General features: G+C 30.5%; 2 protein-coding genes across 2 annotated transcripts; both read left to right on the top strand.

Moving 5' to 3' along the window:
* The first annotated feature begins 1,424 nt into the window (after positions 1-1,424).
* LOC126892167 (uncharacterized) lies at positions 1,425-2,853 on the top strand. The gene is made up of 2 exons (XM_050661638.1): positions 1,425-1,840; positions 2,244-2,853. The coding sequence occupies exons 1-2, from the start codon at positions 1,822-1,824 to the stop codon at positions 2,795-2,797; spliced, it is 573 nt and encodes a 190-aa protein (XP_050517595.1). The 5' UTR covers positions 1,425-1,821; the 3' UTR covers positions 2,798-2,853.
* Positions 2,854-2,863: 10 nt separating this feature from the next.
* Positions 2,864-3,883, top strand: LOC126892166 (uncharacterized). Its single transcript, XM_050661637.1, has 2 exons — positions 2,864-3,121; positions 3,185-3,883. The coding sequence occupies exons 1-2, from the start codon at positions 2,933-2,935 to the stop codon at positions 3,785-3,787; spliced, it is 792 nt and encodes a 263-aa protein (XP_050517594.1). The 5' UTR covers positions 2,864-2,932; the 3' UTR covers positions 3,788-3,883.
* Positions 3,884-20,713: the final 16,830 nt, after the last annotated feature.

Here is a 20,713-nt window from a genome sequence, read left to right as displayed (position 1 = left end):
ATAAAGCCCTTATACATATTCATGAAAAAAAGATAATATTAAATTTTAACAGTCATGCCCATCAAACTAGATATATAAAACATAATGCAATTCTACCAAAATGTAATAAATCCATCCTCCAAAGATATGTTGGTTACATAGGGCCCAAATTGTACAATTTACTACCGGATAATTTAAAACAATTTAAAAATTATAAAAAACATAGGTATAAATATGAAATTAAACAATGGATTGGGAGCAAATCAACAAAATTTTGCGAAGAACTTATTAATGGACAATTCTAATAAATAAACTTAAGTATGAAATAAATATCGAAAATAAAGTTTACATCTATAGAGATTTTTATTATCAACTGCAACATTCCTTGAATTGATGGACACATTTATATCACAAATTACATATAGTAAAATTAGTATATTTTTATTTTTTTCTTATTTAATGTTAGAGTTTTTAGTATTTTTATAAATTCCCATATAACTGTATACATTTATACAATTGTTAAATATTTTTTGTTTTTGTTTATATTGTAAGTTAATATATTATATTTTTAAGTCTCACGCACAAGGGGTGCTACTTTTGTATGTATATTAATAATATATATACAAGGTAGCTCAACTTCAGTGAGTTATTTATGTTTATTTAGGTAGTACTCATTATGCTTTTTATTTTTTGTAAATCTTTATTGTTATTCCTAAATAAAATAAATATTATTATTATTAAATTAAGGAAGTTACGCTCAAAATGAAGATCCTTTTTTTTGTAAAAAATTATAAAATTCACCCCCTAATTAGCATCCGAAATGAAATTAATAGTCACCACTTCAGAAGTTGATTTACTCGTGTATGTATTGTTTATAAATATGATCTGTAAGCTTCATCGGTTCAAAATGCTTATTTTAAGGGGATACCCAACAAACATTTTAAGTTGATTTAACGTTTCATCAGCTAATTTTAGAAGCTTGCATGTTGAACAAAGGTAGTCGATTAGTTTGTTTATGCATCTGTTCAGATTCTAAACAGGCGAAAAAGGAGAAGATAATCAGCTTAAAGCTGAATAAAGTAGCATTTATTAGCGCTTCTTCAACTTTTATATGGCTATTCATATTGCTACTGTACCACTTCTGCAAAATGAAGAAATACTTATTCAGTTTCTAAACAGCTTTACTTTCAGCCTTTGTTCAGCTGCTTTTGACCAATTTTCACGTGTTATATAATTTGTTTCCTTGCTGAAAAGTAGCTTTTGCAGATATTATACAGTCTATTTTTCAACTCTTCTTCAGCTTTTTATAAATAAAACAAAAATGTTTTTTTTTATATATTTATTACGATTTATTATCGACATTAGCTTTCTTTTAACTTCAATTTCATACTTATTTTATTATTTTATTTAAAATCGTAATACTTACTTTTTTTATTTTATAGTGTCTTCTGTGCGATTTGAACCTGCTACCTCTCGATCCATATATCACTGCCTATCCCACTGAGCTAATCTGGCACTTACCAAAAATGTGTATTTTATTGTATAAATGAAATGCTTTGGAAGCTGAACAACAGCTGAAATAAATTTGAAGAAGCGCTGTTTATTTGTCGAACAAAAGCTGAAAATAATTATCGGAATTTTAGTTGAATAACTTCTGAATACTTTCTGCAAAAGTAAACAACGCCACATTCACTAAATTTTAGCTGAATTGAGATTGATTATTAGCAGAACAAAACACTCCTGGGATTTACCGCGAAAATACTGTCTTGTCTGTAAACGGAGATCAAAATTTATTTGTTTTTCCTATTTTTATAGTGATTTTTGCGTAAGTTTTAAGTCAAAATGAATAGGTGTAATCCAGGTAAGTACGTTGTTTATTATTTATTCTTTAAGTATACAAAGTGTTTGTAAAAATGGATATTAATAATTATCAATATTATACATTTAAAAAAAGTTAGGTTAATTATTTTTTTACATTTAGTATTAAACTTATTAAATTATGAAATATTTTGGTCTTAAATAATTAGAATAAACCTGGGATATATTTATTTATATAAGGAGACTGATATTAACAAACTACTAATAAGTTACAAATCTTCTAATTAAAATAATGGGTAAATAAAAAGTATACTTTTATTATTATAAGAACGTAATATGAGTTGCCTATGCATTGGATGAAATTTAAAACTTCTTTTTTTCTACTTATGTACCTATGTAATATTGTAGTTAATATTTGAAATTTTAATTAGTTTAATTTATTACAGAACCCCATTTTAAAATCGTTGAGACGATAGAAGCTGGAAGGTCGGTCTTAACTGTTGTTCCACACAAGTGGATAAAAAACAAAATTTTATTTTGGCCACCAAAAAACGTGAAAAATCTGATAAAGGATGTCAATTCTACTCCAGACATTACGTGGAATAAAATAATATGTCGCATCAAAAGAAATTATTATAAAAATCGCATTGCAGCTGAAACTGAACTTTTAGAAATGTCGGGAGGTTCGGCAACGTCTTCAACTGATTCCGAGGTTTTAGGAGAAATGAAAGAAAAAAATAAAGTAAGAAACACAAAAAAGGTCACTAGTCAACAAAATTTTGAAACTCTGTTTGCATCATCATCGTCAAAATTTTGTTCGTTTCAACCAATCATACCGGAAGAAACTCCTGAGCCTGTTGTTGAAAGCGAAAATATAATTTTGGAAACCAATTTTTCGGATGAGGCAATTATTTCTCCTGAAGCAATTGCAAATGCGCAGTTTTTAAATGTCATCGAACAGGTAAGTTTTTATTGGAAACATTTAAAATTATTACTTTAATTACTTTTTTTTTGCACCCTTAATTATAAGCCTTTGATTGGAGAAGAAAGTAAAAACGATATTATTAACAAGTTGAATGACATTGAGCAAAAATTTAATCAGTTTAAAAATGATATAACAGAGAGCGTAAAAGATATGTTGGTGAAGGCAGTTGCGGCAATTAAATCAGATTTTGATGCCAAATTATTGTCAGCAATGCAGAATTTTAAAAACAATCATCAGGATGATGACAATATTCAATTTGAATTTCATGCCGTTTCAACCTCACAGGAGTTAAGTCAATTAGAGGAAAATCTCAAAGATCCAAATTATGAAAAGAAAGTAGTAAGTTATATTATTTCAGTTTTCATTTAATCTTTTAAATTTAATGTTGATACTGTTTTCTAGAGAAATTATTTTAAAAAAATTATTGGTAATATTCCTGATACTAGTAATGGTTTGGATACCTGCTATAGTATTGTAGATTATTTTTTTGAGAAAAAATTTATGGTGCAGTGTTCGTGGACGGGAGGAAGTAGAAGCAACACTGAAAAATGTTGTATTAAAAATTGCAAAAATATTTTAGAAGTGTTTTTTACAATAGTCCAAAGTTCCAATAAAGATTTTTCGAAGGCTTTGTTGAAAAAATTTATAATTGGAATTACAAGAAATGCAAAGAAGCGTAGTTTAACTGGAGGCATCCGCCAATCTTCAATACATAGAAGAAAAAAATCAATGGTTAAAAAACAACGTTTAAGTGGAAACAGAAAAGGTGTTGCTCAAAGACAAGGTAAAGGTACCTATATTAAAAAAATGTATAACATAAAAATTATTATTTCAGGCGAAAATGAATTTTTTTATGAAAATGAGCAATCATTTAATGAAGAAAAAGAATATGATGAAGATAACGATGAACATGGTATGGAAAAATATGAAGCTGACGGTGAAGATGCTATAATAGAACATGACGAGGTTGAAGAGGAAGATAATAATGATACAGACACGGACTAAAAGAACATTTTTATTAAAAAAACTTTTTAATTTACATTCAAGTTTTGTTTATTTTTAATAGTGTGTAGAAGAGGAATAAAAACAATTTTACTTTCATTGTATTTTATAACAACCATTTTACAAACAACATTCTCTAGCAAATAAAGTTTCATATTATTTAAATTTGTAATGTTGCAAATATATATGTGTAAATTTGATGATCGAATGGGATAACTAAAGAAATCTTCTTTTTTCTTAACAGATTTTCCATGTATGAATATTTTACCACCTTTTTCTGATGCAGAATTCATTTGAACAATGTCATTGTCATTTGTTAAAAACCATGAATTTTTGAAAACATTACTTAAACAAAAATTATGAGAATAAATGTAGCACTTGATAACATTCCCCCTTTTCTTAATTTCTGGCTGTAAACTTGTCTTTTTTGTATCATTGCTCAATATTAAATTTCTTTCGCCAATTCTATTAACAATTTGCTGCAAACTGTTATTTCCTTGGCGCAATAATTTTTTTAGTTGAAATAATGTATTCTCAAATGGGTACGTAGATATTGTAAAAAGTTGTCCAAATCTATTAACATCATCAACCACATGTTCTAAGTTATGAATGTTGCTTGTAATAAATTGTACGCCATAAATAATCTTAAAATCATCTATATATTTTTTAAACATTAATTGGGCAACCGAACGATTTTCAGCATACATGTCAGAAGAACATATTCTAACAGCAACAAAAAGAAGTAAAAAATGTTTATAAACGTCAGTGTTCAACACATCTTTTAAAATAACAATTCCAATATAATTAAGAAAATTGCGCCATTCTACTCCTTTCCAGTATGCCAGGCAATCTAATCCTCTTGTGGAACGATGAATTTCAGATGGAAGTTTCACAGATATTAAATGTTTGGAGATCCTCTCAATATCACGAGCACATAGCTTACTTGAGAAACCCATAGAACCATCTTTCCATCCTGTTAGACAACGCTTCATCACACCTAGCTCTAAAAGATGTAGTTCATCTGCTACTATAAAATGCTGCACCATGTCAACTTCGGAAATTTTCAAAATTGGTGACTCTTGCCCTTTATGGTGCTTACCATAATGTTTACTTCTGAATTTTGCATCAGTTCTAAGAGGACATTTTATATCAGGAAATACAACAGTTCGAGAAAGATAAGAATATTCGCCTTCAGTAGTGCATTTAAGGCATCCATTAATCCCATTGAAATTGACTACACCTGTAAAATAAACTAGTCAATTTAAGCAATAATTAAAAAAAACAGATACCTTTAATAAATGCCCGTGCAGGTGAATCGCAGATAAAGCATCTAATTTTTATGTGAATCATATGCCCATTAACACAGAGTCCATTTGATTGCAGCCGCTTAACATCCTCAACAAAAGGCTCCAAAAATTCATTTATATCTAGAGACTTGTTATTTCCATGGAAAATGCCAACAATCATAGGTTGTATATCAGGCATTTCATATATGCTACATAAAATTGGCCAAAACTGACGTTTGGAACTTGTATATATTGGCAACCCATCTATATTTACATTGAGCTGTATTAACATGTCTTTTGACAAGTTTTTAAAAGTGTTCGTTAGACAAACGTCAAGACCTTGATGCCAATATTCTCCACCCTGTATAACTTTACAACTTTTTTTCGTATTTTTTGGCGTTTTTAATAATGTTCTAGCATCGATAAATAAACTAGAATCATACTGTCTCTTGATTATTTGTAGGAGATCTTTTAGAGCTGCATGTGTAATATTATGTCGGATTGCCCAATTTCCTAATTCGGTACTTGAACAAGGCAATAATTGCGTTTCAGTATCTTCTGTTTTAAAAATGTCTTCATCAATAAACTGGTCACCATCATCTGATGTTTCACTGGTTTCCATTAGATTATCGTCAAGATCACTTGATGTGCTAGAAATACACTCCTGTTCTTTAGAACCTATGTAACAAATTATTTTTTATTTAAAATATACTCACAAAATTAAAACAAAATTACCTGATCCTGATGCTGTGTCGTTAGCTTTTGAATGAGAAGAAACACTACTTGGTGCATATAGATTTTTTAAAAACTCTTCATAATTTGAACGGTTTACCTTTAATTTTCGGTAATAATGGCCTGATTTTTTTATTTTTTTAAAATTTTGAATTGATTTTTTATCCATATTTTTTAAATATTAAGTAAAGCACAGTGTATATCTTTTATCTAAATAATTAAAATTATATAGCAAATATAAGCAATTGTATAATACTTAATAATCATCAGCTGCAGAAGCCATTTTTCATCGAACTTAAGTATACACCTTTTGCAACGAATATGAACGATTTAATTAAATTAAAGCTCCTTTTCAGCTTTATATCAGCTTTTATAAAGTTGCTGATTAAAAGTACTTACAAAAGTTCTGGACAAGCACTATTTCAGCCCAGAATATAACTGAATAGAGAAGGTTGAATAATGTATTATGAACTGACTTAAATAGCGCTTCCCCAGCCTCTTGTTCAGTTTTTTTTACATTGTTGATCAAAAGTAGACAAAAATTCTGCAGCAGCGCTAGTTCAGCTTAGCATTCAGCTGAATAAGATATGCTGAATACTATAATACAAAGTGCCTTAAATAGCGCTTCTCCAGTCTAATATTCAGCTTAAGTCAATTGGCTGCAAAAGGGCTTACAAATAATCTGAAGCAGTGTTTGTTCGACATATTAAACAGCAAAATAGCTTAAACAGCCTTTGTCACTTTTATGCGACTACTAATCAGCTGCAGTACTCAGTATTTAGCTTGACCAGCTATTATATGTTTGTTGGGTATAATTGAAAGGGATTGAACTAGTCACTAACCAACTGTGTAAGCCAATTTTGAACAGCCATATCTTAACCAATATTTGTCTCAAAGGAAAACACATAATCCTAAATATTCAGAAAAGCAAAACCTACATTTTTTACTATTCGTAATTTTTAGTATCACTAATAAATTTTGTCATTTTGAAACAGCATTTTTTTCTGCAAAAAATTTTATTTTAAAACCAATTTTTTTCAAAAATTAGCCCTTTGAGCCGATCATATAAGATATACAGATCATATAAATATTACATAAGTTAAGTAACTTGTGAAGCGGTAAGTATTAATTTCATATGAGATTCCAATTAAGGGGTGCTTTTTCGAATTTTTTAACAAAAATAGGACCTACTTTATTTTGAGCGTATCTTGCTTAATTTTGATGCTAGAAAGTTTTTTAGAAAACATAAAAAATATTTTTTTAAAACTTTAAAAAAGTTGTAATAAGTTATCTCAGAACAGTGCATAATTTTTTGGTTGCTATCATTTTTTGGTTATTTCACATGAAATTATTCGTTTTTAAATTTGACGAATATGAACCTGTTTCCTGTTTTACATTAGCTACAACTTTGCTTCTATTGATTCTAAAAAGTTCATACGTACATCAATTTTGTTACTTTATAAGCTATATTTTTAATGTTTTTCCCGATAACATACTTACTTTTTGAGTTATTGGCAAAAAAACCGTATAAAAGTGTTTTTTTGATGATAAATTGCCATATTGACTCGCAAATAACTCAAAAAGTATTAACTTAGTGAAAAAATTCTATATAACAAAAGTTGCTTAGAATTAGTCAGTTTATCCATTTCCGAACTTATTTTGAACGTATATTTTTCACCTCCGAGAAGAGGAGAAACTCGCCCCCAGGGCAAAGTTTTCTTTTCACTTTTTTCTTTGACATGTGACCTATGTGTATGCTAAATTTCACGTCAATCTGTTCTTTAAAATTTGGAGCAAAAACCGTTAATGAACTATACTGCAGTCAAACCCGCTTATTAGAATACCTCTTAAAGGAATATCCCGGTTTAAGGAATAGAAATTTGCGGTCCGGAAACGTTTCTACTAGCGACCAATGATCGGTTATTAGAATATCCCGGTTATAGGAATACTTTTGATTGGCACGAAGGCTATTCCAATAAGCGGGTTCGAATGTATTTCGGTAAGATCGTAAAAAACGAATCAGAATATTTTTCCTATCGACTAAGATACAACCTGGACTAGGTAAAATAAAATACCTACTTTCAATACACCAATAATCATTGCGTTTTTTATAAATGTATAAAAGCATAATATTTTAGTGCATATTTCAATTATTCAACTGTTTTTTGCATAATTTAAGGTTTTTTTAAGTGCATATTTCCCGAGCTCTATTAATTTGATGTATTTCTCCACGAGTTTACAGCAAAAATCTTGATAATTACAATTGTTTTGTTTGTATAATAATTATTGTTTTATCATACAGTCAAGTCGTCCTTGAATCCCAAACATTTTTAAAAGAAAATAAAATTTTTATTGGATATGTTCAAGCAGACATTTCCGTTCAAGCAGAATTTTTAGTCACAACAGATCAATGTCAAATATTATTAGAACAACGCTACGGTGTCACGTTTCTTTTAATGACCGACACACATATTATATTTTAATTACGGATCCCACATTTTGCTAAACAGTTAAGAATGTAGTAGAAACATCAAACTTAAGAAACATATTTTTATTGCCTACTGCTGATAAATTAAACAGTATCAAATGTATGTAGTTTTGTATTCTAAAATATTTGGAAAAAATACCTATGTATTTTTTTTCATTCACACATCATTTTAAGGGAGTGTCCGTTGAAGAGTACAGGTTCAATATTATCGGCAAATGAGTTTTGTCTTAAATACCGTCCGTATAGAGGAGGTGTTCGTTAAGGAGATAGGCGCAAAATCTTGGTAAAATGCTAATTAAATGCACTAATTTTTTTCGAATTCTGAGAAAACTAATAAGTATTTTTGAAAAATTTAAACGCAGAATGGAATATTACATTATTACCGAGGGCCGAAAGTCCCTGAAAACTTATATAATGTTTATTTTAATAAGATAACGGGATAAAAAAACAAGAGAAAAGTTGGTGTGATTTTTAATTTCGAATATTTCATTATCAAGAAACTTTTTGTTTATTCCAAGGGACTTTCGGTCCTCCGCAATAATAATCTTTCATTCTGGGTGTAAGTTTTAAAAAGTATTTATTAGTTTTCTCAGAATTCGTAAAAAATGAATGCATTTAAATAGCATTGGACCGAGATTTTGCGCCTACCCCCTTAAGAGAGAGTTTACTGTATTTCATATTATTACTAGAATTTATTACTTTAAACTGTTTATCGCTCTTGATTCATTTTTTCGTGTATTTAATTCCAATCAATTGTAATTGTACATTCAATTTTTTTGTATATTTTTACACGTTTTATTAATTTCGAAATAACAATAACTATAAAATCGATTTTTCAGCCTACTTGGGTAAAAAAAATACGCAATTTTCGGAAATTTCGTTAAATGAGAACATTTACCTTCATTTCTTGTATTTAAGCTTTTAATAAGATTTTTAAAAATAATTTAAGATTATTTAATAGATACATTCACCGGCACGAAAAACGGGCACCCCAAAAAATGGGTCATTTTTGATGGCTCGTATCTCCTAAACCTATTCTCCGATTTAAGTATTGCTTTAATATGTTATAGCCTTATTCTTTAACTATATCGCTGTAATAACATTGTTTCTAGACAGGTAAATTATCATTGTATACTGGGCGTACCAATCAACAAGTTTTTTTTTCGATTTTCACAACACCCTGTGGAATATTCTAGCCTTTATACAATATTGAAATTAAAACCCAACTATAGCCCCAGGTTTTCTTAACGTTCTGTTTGTTATTCATTCGCTTATGTTGGATAATAAAAAAGTTAGGGACTTTAACAACTAAACATGTTCTTTATCAATACATGGTGTTTCAAAATAAGTGCGACAAACTTTAAGGGGTAATTCTGCATGAAAAAATAATTATCGTTTACTTGATAAAGCTATGTCCGCAAATGCTTGCAAATATAAAATTCTTTTGCCAAACGATCATTATTTTTTCATGCAGAAATTAACCCTTAAAGTTTGTCGCACTTATATTTAGAAACACCTGTATCGATAAAGAACATGGCTAGTTGTTAAAGTCCTTAACTTTTTTATTATCCAATGTAAGCGAATGAATAAAAAAACAGAATGTTAATAAAACCTGGAGCTATAGTTAGGCTTTAATTTAAATATTTTATAAAGGCTAGAATATTCCACAGGGTGTCGTGAAAATTGAGAAAAAAAACCCAGTTTGATTGGTACACCCGGTATACAATGAAAATTTACCTGTCTATCAACAATATTATCATAGCTATATTGTTAAAGAATAAGGCTATAACATATTAAAAAAATTACTTAAATCGGACAACAGGTTTGGGAGATACGAGACATCAAAAATTACCCATTTGTTTGGGGTGCCCGTTTTTCGTGCCGGTGAGTGTAGATTAAATTAGAAGTTCATTGTAAAAAAGGAAGTAAACAAAAACACGAGAAAAATGAATTTATATAAGTAAATAGGTAAGTAAATATTATAGATTAAAATAAGTACAGAAAATATATAATTATAGAGATATATAATCACTTATTGTACCTTCATTTAAGGCTAACTTTAAAAGTAAAACAGATCTGCTATTATTCATGTTTAAAAACAAAAGGCACACAAAACACTAAGTACGATTAAGACCGCGAATCTACAACAGATAAATGTCTGGAAACCGTTACACAGGGTTGCCAAAAAACGGAAGTCACACCGAGCGGTGTGGTATACGGAAGACGCTACGCGTTGTGTACATAACCTGTATAGTAGCACGGGAGCGACACTAGCGCTGGTGATATACCGTCGAACTAAAATCTGATCTTATGAGTATGTTAGATACGATATGACTTCCAGCGAAATTTTTAATATAAGCTTTCTGATACCATCTAGTAGCCAAATTCGTAAAAATATAGGCAAAACGTTGTGACTTCCATAATCGGAAGTCATAACGGTATATATGAAGTAACAACGTATTACGAGAATCTACTTTGGAAGTCACATGGATACATGTATCAATATATATATATATATATATATATATATATATATATATATATATATATATATATATATATATATATATATATATATATATATATATTATATATATATATATATATATATATATATATATAAGCCTTAAATGAAGGTACAATAAGTGATTATATATCTCTATAATTATATATTTTCTGTACTTATTTCAATCTATAATATTTACTTACCTATTTACTTATATAAATTCATTTTTCTCGTGTTTTTGTTTACTTCCTTTTTTACAATGAACTTCTAATTTAATCTACACTCACCGGCACGAAAAACGGGCACCCTAAAAAAATGGGTAATTTTTGATGTCTCGTACCTCCCAAACCTTTGGTCCGATTTAAGTAATGTTTTTAATATATTATAGCCTTATTATTTAACAATAAAGCTATGATAACATTGTTGATAGACAGGTAAATTTTCATTGTATACCGGGTGTACCAATCAAACTGGGTTTTTTTTCTCAATTTTCACAACACCCTGTGGAATATTCTAGCCTTTATAAAATATTTAAATTAAAGCCTAACTATAGCTCCAGGTTTTATTAACATTCTGTTTTTTTATTCATTCGCTTACGTTGGATAATAAAAAAGTTAAGGACTTTAACAACTAGCCATGTTCTTTATCGATACAGGTGTTTCTAAATATAAGTGCGACAAATTTTAAGGGGTAATTTCTGCATGAAAAAATAATGATCGTTTGGCAAAATAATTTTATATTTGCAAGCATTTGCGGACATAGCTTTATCAAGTAAACGATCATTATTTTTTCATGCAGAATTACCCCTTAAAGTTTGTCGCACTTATTTAGAAACACCATGTATTGATAAAGAACATGTTTAATTGTTAAAGTCCCTAACTTTTTTATTATCCAACATAAGCGAATGAATAACAAACAGAACATTAAGAAAACCTGGGGCTATAGTTGGGTTTTAATTTCAATATTGTATAAAGGCTAGAATATTCCACAGAGTGTTGTGAAAATTGAAAAAAAAAACCAGTTTGATTGGTACGCCCAGTATACAATGATAATTTACCTGTCTAGAAACAATATTATTACAGCGATATAGTTAAAGAATAAGGCTATAACATATTAAAGAAATACTTAAATCGGAGAATAGGTTTAGGAGATACGAGCCATCAAAAATGACCCATTTTTTGGGGTGCCCGTTTTTCGTGCCGGTGAATGTATCTATTAAATAATCTAAATTATTTTTAAAAATCTTATTAAAAGCTTAAATACAAGAAATGTAGGTAAATGTTCTCATTTAACGAAATTTCCGAAAATTGTGTATTTTTTTGACCCAAGTAGGCTGAAAAATCGATTTTATAGTTATTGTTATTTCGAAAGTAATAAAACGTGTAAAAATTACAAAAAAATTGAATGTACAATTACAATTGAATGGAATTAAATACACGATAAAATGAATCAAGAGCGATAAAAAGTTTAAAGTAATAAATTCTAGTAATAATATAAAATACAGTAAACTCTCTCTTAAGGGGGTAGGCGCAAAATCTCTGTCCAAAGCTATTTAAATACATTTATTTTTTTCGAATCCTGAGAAAACTAATAAATATTTTTTAAAACATACACCCAGAATGAAAGATAACATTACGGGGGACCGAAAGTCCCTTAGAATAAAAAAAAGTTCCTTTTGAATGAAATATTCGAAATTAAAAATCACACTAACTTTTCTCTTGTTTTTTCATCCCATTATCTTTATTAAAATAAACATATATTAGGTATATAAGTTATTAAAATAAACATTATATAAGTTTTCAGGGACTTTCTGCCCTCGGTAATAATGTAAGCTTCCATTCTGCGTTTAAATTTTTCAAAAATACTTATTAGTTTTCTCAGAATTCGAAAAAAATTAATGCATTTAATTAGCACTGGACTAAGATTTTGCGCCTATCCCCAACGAGCACCTCCTCTATACGGACGGTATTTAAAACAAAATTCATTTGCCGATATACTGAGCCTGTACTCTTCCGGACAATCCCTTAAAATGATGTGTACCTAAATGAAAAAAAAATACATAGATATTTTTTCCAAATATTTTAGAATACAAAACTACAATATTTATATTTTATTATTTCAAATTAACACAGAGATGACAACGAGTGATATTTGATAACTATTTACCTTATCAGCAGTAGGTAATAAAAATCTGGTTCTAGTGTGGGATCCGTCATTAAAATATTTTGTGTGTCGGTCATTAAAAGAAATGTGACACCATAACGCGTTGCTCTAATAATACTTTAACATTGATATTATGTTGTGACTAAAAATGTTAACGGAATGTCTGCTTGGCAAAAGAAAACATCGGCACAATATCAATTTTCTTCTTTGATATGTTACCTATGTGTATGCCAAATTTCATGTCAATCTTAAGTGGTTTTTTAAAATTTATGGGTTTTGCAATATTTTACCGTCAGCGAACTGACTAATAGAAGAGGATCCGATATAAGGCCGATCTGCATCGATCTATTTAATGGATAACAATAATTATTGGATATGTAATTTAGTATGTTAACAATTATAAAAAACAAGGGGTGCATGATCTAATTTTCTTCTGACTATAATCAATTAATAATTAATAAATGACTTTTATCTACTCTATGTCATATTATAATATATAAATTTTTAGTTTCTGAAAACTGTCATTATAGATAGCAGTGCTTTAAAGTAAGCATGAAGTAACAATGTATTTTAAATGGGATTTACTTTTTCTCACTGTTTTTGACACACTTTCATATAATTAAATATTCTTTCTTAACTTTCGCGTTTCATGGTGATGACATCTTCTTTTTCTTCAAGTGCCATCTCCGCGAAGGAGGTCGGCAATCATCATAGCTATTCGGACCTTGGAGACGGCTGCTCTGAAAAGTTCGTTTGATGTACATCCGTACCATTCTCTCAGGTTGCGCAACCACGATATTCTGCGTCTCCCTATGCTTCTTTTTCCTTGAATCTTTCCCTGCATAATGAGTTGGAGCAAGTTGTATCTCTCTCCACGTGTAATATGTCCGAGATATTCCAATTTTCTGGTTTTAATTGTATTTAAGACTTCCATTTCTTTATTCACCTTTCTCAGAACCTCTTTGTTTGTGACGTGTTCTGTCCATGATATTTTTAGAATTCTTCTATATACCCACATCTCGAATGATTCCAGTTTTTTCATTGATGCCGCATTCAAGGTCCAAGCTTCCATTCCGTAAAACAGAGTCGAGAAAACGTAGCACCTAGCCAACCTTATTCTTAGCTCTAACCTTAGATCTCTTGTGCAGAGCACAAGAGAGGTGATGACATAATGAGCAATAAATTACAAAAAAAAAATTTGACAGTTTTGTGGTTTGAAAGAAATTAGAATTTTTATATGTCACAGTTCTAAGAATTGTAGAATAGAAATGAATTCCAGTGACGAAGAGTTACAGTATTTTTATTTGTTTATCGTAGATAAAATATTGTATGAAATTGTGCGTGAAGTACTTTTTGCGAACTTACGCGATGTATAGCACTCACTCCGTTTCATAAATAACTATTTTCATATATTAAAAAAAAATGTTTCGACCCGGGTAGATATTATTCCAGATTTTCAGATTTGGGCACAGAGTTGGATTGTTGGGGCATATATGGAGAGCAGGTAGCGCAACAACTATATACTCAATTTTACAATGGAGACCCGGAGTTAGAAGGAGACGCGGAGGAACTAGAATAAATGGTTACAGGAATTAAAGGAAGATTTATATAAGGCAGGAATTAGAGACTAGCAGAAAAACAAAAGAGGATAGAAAGAAATGGAGAAGCATAGTCAATAGTATCGAGTAGCAGATTGGGAAAAATCTGCTCGAAAAAGATGGATCTAGATAGCTTTTTAGCGGGTAATCCCCACCTGGAGGGTTTAGCCATTTAATTTTTTATTACATATTATTATTGGTACATCAAAAATTAAAAGGACGGTGCCTGTAATAAAATCTAAAATATTAAAATTTTCTATAAGTTCAAATTTATTTATTAACATTTTTGATATAATTTTCATAAATAAATGACTTACTATTAACACTTTCTTAATTAATTCCAATAAATCCATTTTACAGCAATAATAATATATTAGTATTTTTGTTAAAATAAATATCAATCATATTATCATAAATAACACAGGTTTACAAAAAAAACTAAATTTCGGACAATTTGACGAAACCATATGACAAGGGGGTTTTTGGAGTGGCTGATCACAAATCCGGGGTCTGCTCACCTCTATCGCGTCAGGTAAGGGTCATTTCAAGGTCAAATCAAGATACATCGACAGTCGCTCTGAAAAAGTATATTAGGGGGTTCTTGGGGTCGCTGAAGATGAATCCGGAGTCCGCTGACCTCTATCTCGTCTAGTTCAACGTCATTTTGAGGTCAAATCAACATAAATTGACACAATTGCTCTGAAAGTATAGGGAGTTTTGGGGTCGCTGATCATGAAAACTGCGGTCCGTTGAGCTCTACTACGTCATGTAAAGGTCATTTCAAGTTCAAATCAGGAGGAGTTAACAAAATTGATTTGACCTTGAAATGGCCTTTACCTGACGTGGTTGAGCTCAACGGGCCCCAGTTTTGTGATCAGGGACCCCAAAAACACCCTAATATACTTTTTCACAGCGATTGTGTTGATTTATCTTGATTTGACCTCGAAATGACCTTCAGCTACACGTGATACAGGTCAGCGGATCCTGGATTCGTTATAAGCGACCTCAAAACCCTCCTAATATACTTTTTCAGAGCGACTGTCGATTTATCTTGATTTGTCCTTGAAATAACCTTTACCTGACGTGATAGAGGTTAGCGAACCCCGGATTCGTAACCAGCGACCCCAAAAACCCCCCTAGTCATATGGTTTCGTCAAATAGTCCGAAATGTATTTTTTTGTAAACCTGTATAATCAAAAGAATATCAATATTTTAATTTAAATAGACAACTTTAAAACACAGACAACTGTATTCACAGTAAAAGTTTCAAAAGATCACACATTACGCTCAAAATAGGAGGTAAATCTAGCAGACGAGTCGTTGTGACTTCCAAAATATGACAACACCGCTGGAAGTGACAACGCGCCTTGAACTACCCTATATATGTAAGCCATAACGTATGCTGTACGCTTCGGTATATACGTATATATATACAAAATTTATTTTGGTAAATCCTTTCCCCTCAATAGGTAGACCCATTTTATAAGCCCCCCTTTTACCAAATACACAATTTTTAAAAAATAATTCCTAGTAGAAAAGGTGGAAGTCGGACAGCCTCTTCTGTATACCGGAAGTCACAACTTAACGTGCATCAATATATATATATATATATATATATATATATATATATATATATATATATATATATATATATATATATATATATATATATATATATATTAGCTATGTTGGTTACTTCGTGTCCCATTTGTGCTAACTCATCTTTTAAAGCATCTTTATCTGCTGTTTGATGCATATTACGAAGTACAACTCGGAATGTTCTTTCTTCCTTTGTCTGGTAGGTGTAATAGTGGGTTTTTTTCTCATTTAGTGCTTTGGCTATGTTTCGGTAATGTTCAGAGGTTGTGGGCTGGATCTTTACTTGGTTGTTATAAAGGCATTTGATGGTGTATCCCAGTGGGGATATTGTTTCTAACAATTCTCTAAGAGGTTTTATATCACCTACATCTGAAACAAATATGGGTGGTGGCTGAATACTATTTTTAACTTCATCAGTTTCGGTTAGGTTGGTCTCATCAGGTATTTCATCTAAGCTAGCAAATCTATTAGACGTTGGTGTGGGTGCTTTGAGCCAGTAATCGCTCATTATTGTTTGTCTTAGTTGTTTATCAGCTTCAGGGCTGTCCTTTCTTGCTCTTTTGCGTGCTTGAACAGTGTCCCATCCTTGGTCCTGATTTTCTTGGCTATCGTGTAGATTACTGATGTGTATTTGTGACGGTTGATAAGAATAAGAAGAAGAAGAAGCATGATTAGAAAGAAAAGAGTTACCTGGTTGTTCTTGTTGATTGTTAGTAGAATCAGTCTCGGTGCACTATAATGCTTGAGTAATTTTCATTGCTTTGTTGCTCACTAGACGAGGCTGTGGTTGAATCTCTCGATGGTTGTTCCATGGTATTTGTTTGCAAGTTAGCGGTGTATTCTTCTGAATTTGATCTGCTCGTCGGAGATCTGCTCACTTTATTTGAATTTAGAAATGGATTGTCTTTGTCTATGATTTCTACATTTTCGCTCATCCTGTATCACAATTAAATGTTTTATACATCACGAACAATTATTTTATGGGACGCCTATGACTTTCTTTGCCGGTATTTTTGCGTATAGAAAATAGAAATAGTACTTGTTTTATTTTATTTGCGTTTTTAAAACACTGGTAATTAATATTACTAATTAACGATAAAGTTTGGAATAAAAACTGGTTACTAGATATTTTTGTACTAAAAATAAATTTATGCGACCGTCTCTAGCAAAGGTTGGATCGAGACTGTACTCTAAAATATAATAAATTTATACCTGACAAAAGAATTGAGATACCAAATAATTTAAATATTCCAGATGAGATAAACAAATTTTTTATTGAATCAATTGCACAATCTGAACCATCAGAAGACGTTTAAATTTTTTTGTAAAACTAATAAAATTATAGATTCTACTTTTAACTTTCATGAAATTAATAACTTGTTTGTTTACAAAGCAATTTGTGACATAAAAACTAATTCTGTGGGATGTGATGGTTTAAATGTAAATTTGATTAAACTATGTTGTCCACATATAATTTCCTATATTACTCATATTGTTAATTTTTGCATAACTAACTGTGTCGTTCCTGGAAAAAAGGAATTATTAAGGTTTTGCCTAAAAAGCAAAATCCTGTTGAATTTAAGGATTTGCGACCAATAAGTATTTTGCCTACCCTGTCGAAAGTTTTAGAAAGAGCTTTGGAAACACAAATTAAAGATTATTTACATGTTAATTCATTACTTCCTTCTATTCAGTCAGGTTTCCGTAAAGGATATAGTTGTGATACTGCTTTACTTCATATTACTGATGATATTTTAAAATGAGTAGATCAAGGTGAGTGCACAGTGTTAGTTTTTTTTCTGTAAATGGTTGAAACCGTATATGAATAAATAAATAAATCTTACAGGTGTTATATCTACCAGATTATAAGATTGACTAAACATAGCTCACATAAATGAGCCAACAGATGAAGAAAAAAAAGGAAGCTTACTGAACACAATTGAACATACTTAAGGCAACAAAGAAAAATTACTTCAAAGAAGAAATTATGAAAAATAGGTGGGAAAAATAAGTCTTCCATCACAGGGCTGATGTGTGGAAAATAGAGAATAACTATAATAGTGAAAATGTTCATACTCAAAATATCAAAGAAATACTTACTGCAAATAACCAATGTATTACCGACACAGATGATATTGCTGATGAATTAAACGAATAGTTTTCATAAGTTGGAAAAACATATGGTCAGAAAATGATGAAACCTTCTTAATTTAGAGATGGGTAAGGAATGGATTACATGTCAAAGGCCTTCCAGAAAACAGTATAAATGAGTCCACTTGATACCCGCATCCTTGAAAGCCCTGACAATGCAATCATGATATAAACAAGATTTGTAGACATAAATTTACCCTGCCTAAATACATGTTGCTCATTAATCAAGAGATTTGTGGAATGCTAAGTAAGATATTTTTTTGGAATATGTAGTTCAAAAAGTTAATGGATGACAGATAACATAAAAACAGGCCTATAGTTTAGCCTATAAAAAAAAACAATACATGCAGAGGTTTACATAAACTGTAGACAGGTCATAAGTCAATTTATCCTTGAGACCATTTATAGACTCAAGACTTTAGGAAGCGAAAATTGAATAAATGGAATGTCAACAGAATTTTTTGCTTTAAAATTGAAGCTACTTAAATTCACTCTTACCGAGTGGTATACCCTAGAGAACTGACAACAAGTTTGCTATTTCCTTAATTAATTCAGCTGACAAGTCATTAACAAACACAACATTTGAGGGGGTCAGATATAAAAGGGTTTAAGTGCAGTTTTGATAGTTCTGAAATAATTAGTTCCAAAATTATTTAAGTTTTTTTAATTCTAGGAGTCAATAAACTAAAATATGTCTAGTGTACAATGTTCTAAAAAATAATAAAAATATAAGGATATACTATTACTCTTACTATACCGTTCCTTTTTTTCAATTATTAAAAAAATGTACTTGAATCGGTACATAGTGTTGATAAGTGTTACTGGCAAAACGGTTCAAGTGCAGATGTTAACTAGTACCAATAATTTTTATCCCAGCTGTTATCCACAGTGTAACTACAACTGGCAAGTTTTGCATAATACTTAATTAGTCTTCAAAATCGGGCACAAATATACTATTTATTTACTTGAAATTAATCCTGTATAAACATGTGTTTTTACAGAATACTAAAAAGAGTTTTGTGGTAAAACAGTTCAAGCGCCTATAAACTTGTTTACTACTAATGCAAACTGCAATTGTTTTCATTAAATTAAATGTAATGGCAATATATAGCGACTGTAGGATGAAATATGCTCGAATCCTATACCATTTAAATATGCAAATCTGTACTTCAAGCATATTTTTGGAAAAGTGCACGTAAACCCTTTTACTTCTAACCCTCTCATTTGGAATTCCGTGGCTTTTATTATTTATACACATATTTTTTATCAGTGGCTGAATATTACTGATTGAAATATCTTTCAATTATACGTGCTCGTACCCTTCTAGCATCATGTAAATAATTTTTCCACCTACCTCTACCGAAAGTATACTTTTCCGGACCTGATTGTAGGGAGCAAAGTTGTACTTTTCCTCCCTAGGGAGGAAAATATTTTTCCTCCCTAGGGAGGAAAAGTAAAAGTGACGTCATGGTATTTCATTCATGAAATATAACTTATTGACGCCCTGTACAATATCTATTTTCTATTACGTAAGTATCTATACATTTTAACGTTTATTTAAAAACACTCTGTATTTTGCAGAATGGTAAAAAACAGTAAATTGTTATTCTGATTTAACAATGTTTACATTAATAATTTGACTTATATTTGACAGTTGACAGTTATATTGTACGTACTTGTTAGTTTTAGTTCTAATAAATTTTGTTGGTTAGTTACATAATAAATTAAGCAAAAATGAAAAAATGACTTGTTATTTGAGGAAGGTGGAAAAACCATATGTATAACATGGGAGTAAAGTGCCTTTTCCTCCCTTGAATGATTACTGCCCTCCGCTACGCGTCGGGCAGTAAACTTCATTCTCGGGAGGAAAAGTAGCACTTTCCTCCCTTGTTATACAAATAGCTATTGTTGTCCTAAAAAAATATTTATTAGTATTTATACTGTCTGATTAATTATACTTAGGTACCTTGATAAATTTGAATATCAGCAAGCTGTACATCAACTTCTTCTTCAACCTCATCTGGCAAATTTAAGCCTGCATCTACTGCCAAGTTGTGTAGAACTACGCAAGACAACACTATCTTTGCTGCTTTTTCGGGGGAGTGGGGAGTAATGTAAAACTCGATGTTTCAGTAAGCATCGAAACCTCTGTTTCAATACACCAAAACATCTTTCCACCGTATTTCTTGCCAAGATGTGGCAGCTTGTGTACCTTCCCTCTGGTGTGTTTGGTAGAGCTTCTACAATTGGAGTTAACAGCCAAGGCTCTAATGGATATCCTGCATCCCCTGAAGATAAACAATTAAAAAATTATGAAAGGCTGGATGACACAACAATGATATATTATGGTAAGAATATTCACAGCACTCAAGAATCTACTTAACATATTCTGACAGAGATGAAATG

The sequence above is a fragment of the Diabrotica virgifera genome, chromosome 9 (genome assembly GCF_917563875.1).
Source record: "Diabrotica virgifera virgifera chromosome 9, PGI_DIABVI_V3a".
NCBI classification, from domain to species: domain Eukaryota; kingdom Metazoa; phylum Arthropoda; class Insecta; order Coleoptera; family Chrysomelidae; genus Diabrotica; species Diabrotica virgifera.
The sequence above is the reverse complement of the archived record's forward strand: the minus strand, read 5'-3'. Positions and strand labels throughout refer to the sequence as shown.

Bases quoted from the DNA above. Each gene is read 5' to 3' on its own strand.
- LOC126892166 (XM_050661637.1), top strand. From the start codon at position 2,933: ATGTTGGTGAAGGCAGTTGCGGCAATTAAATCAGATTTTGATGCCAAA. The intron at 3,122-3,184 runs GTAAGTTATATT...ACTGTTTTCTAG, and splicing joins CAAATTATGAAAAGAAAGTA to AGAAATTATTTTAAAAAAAT.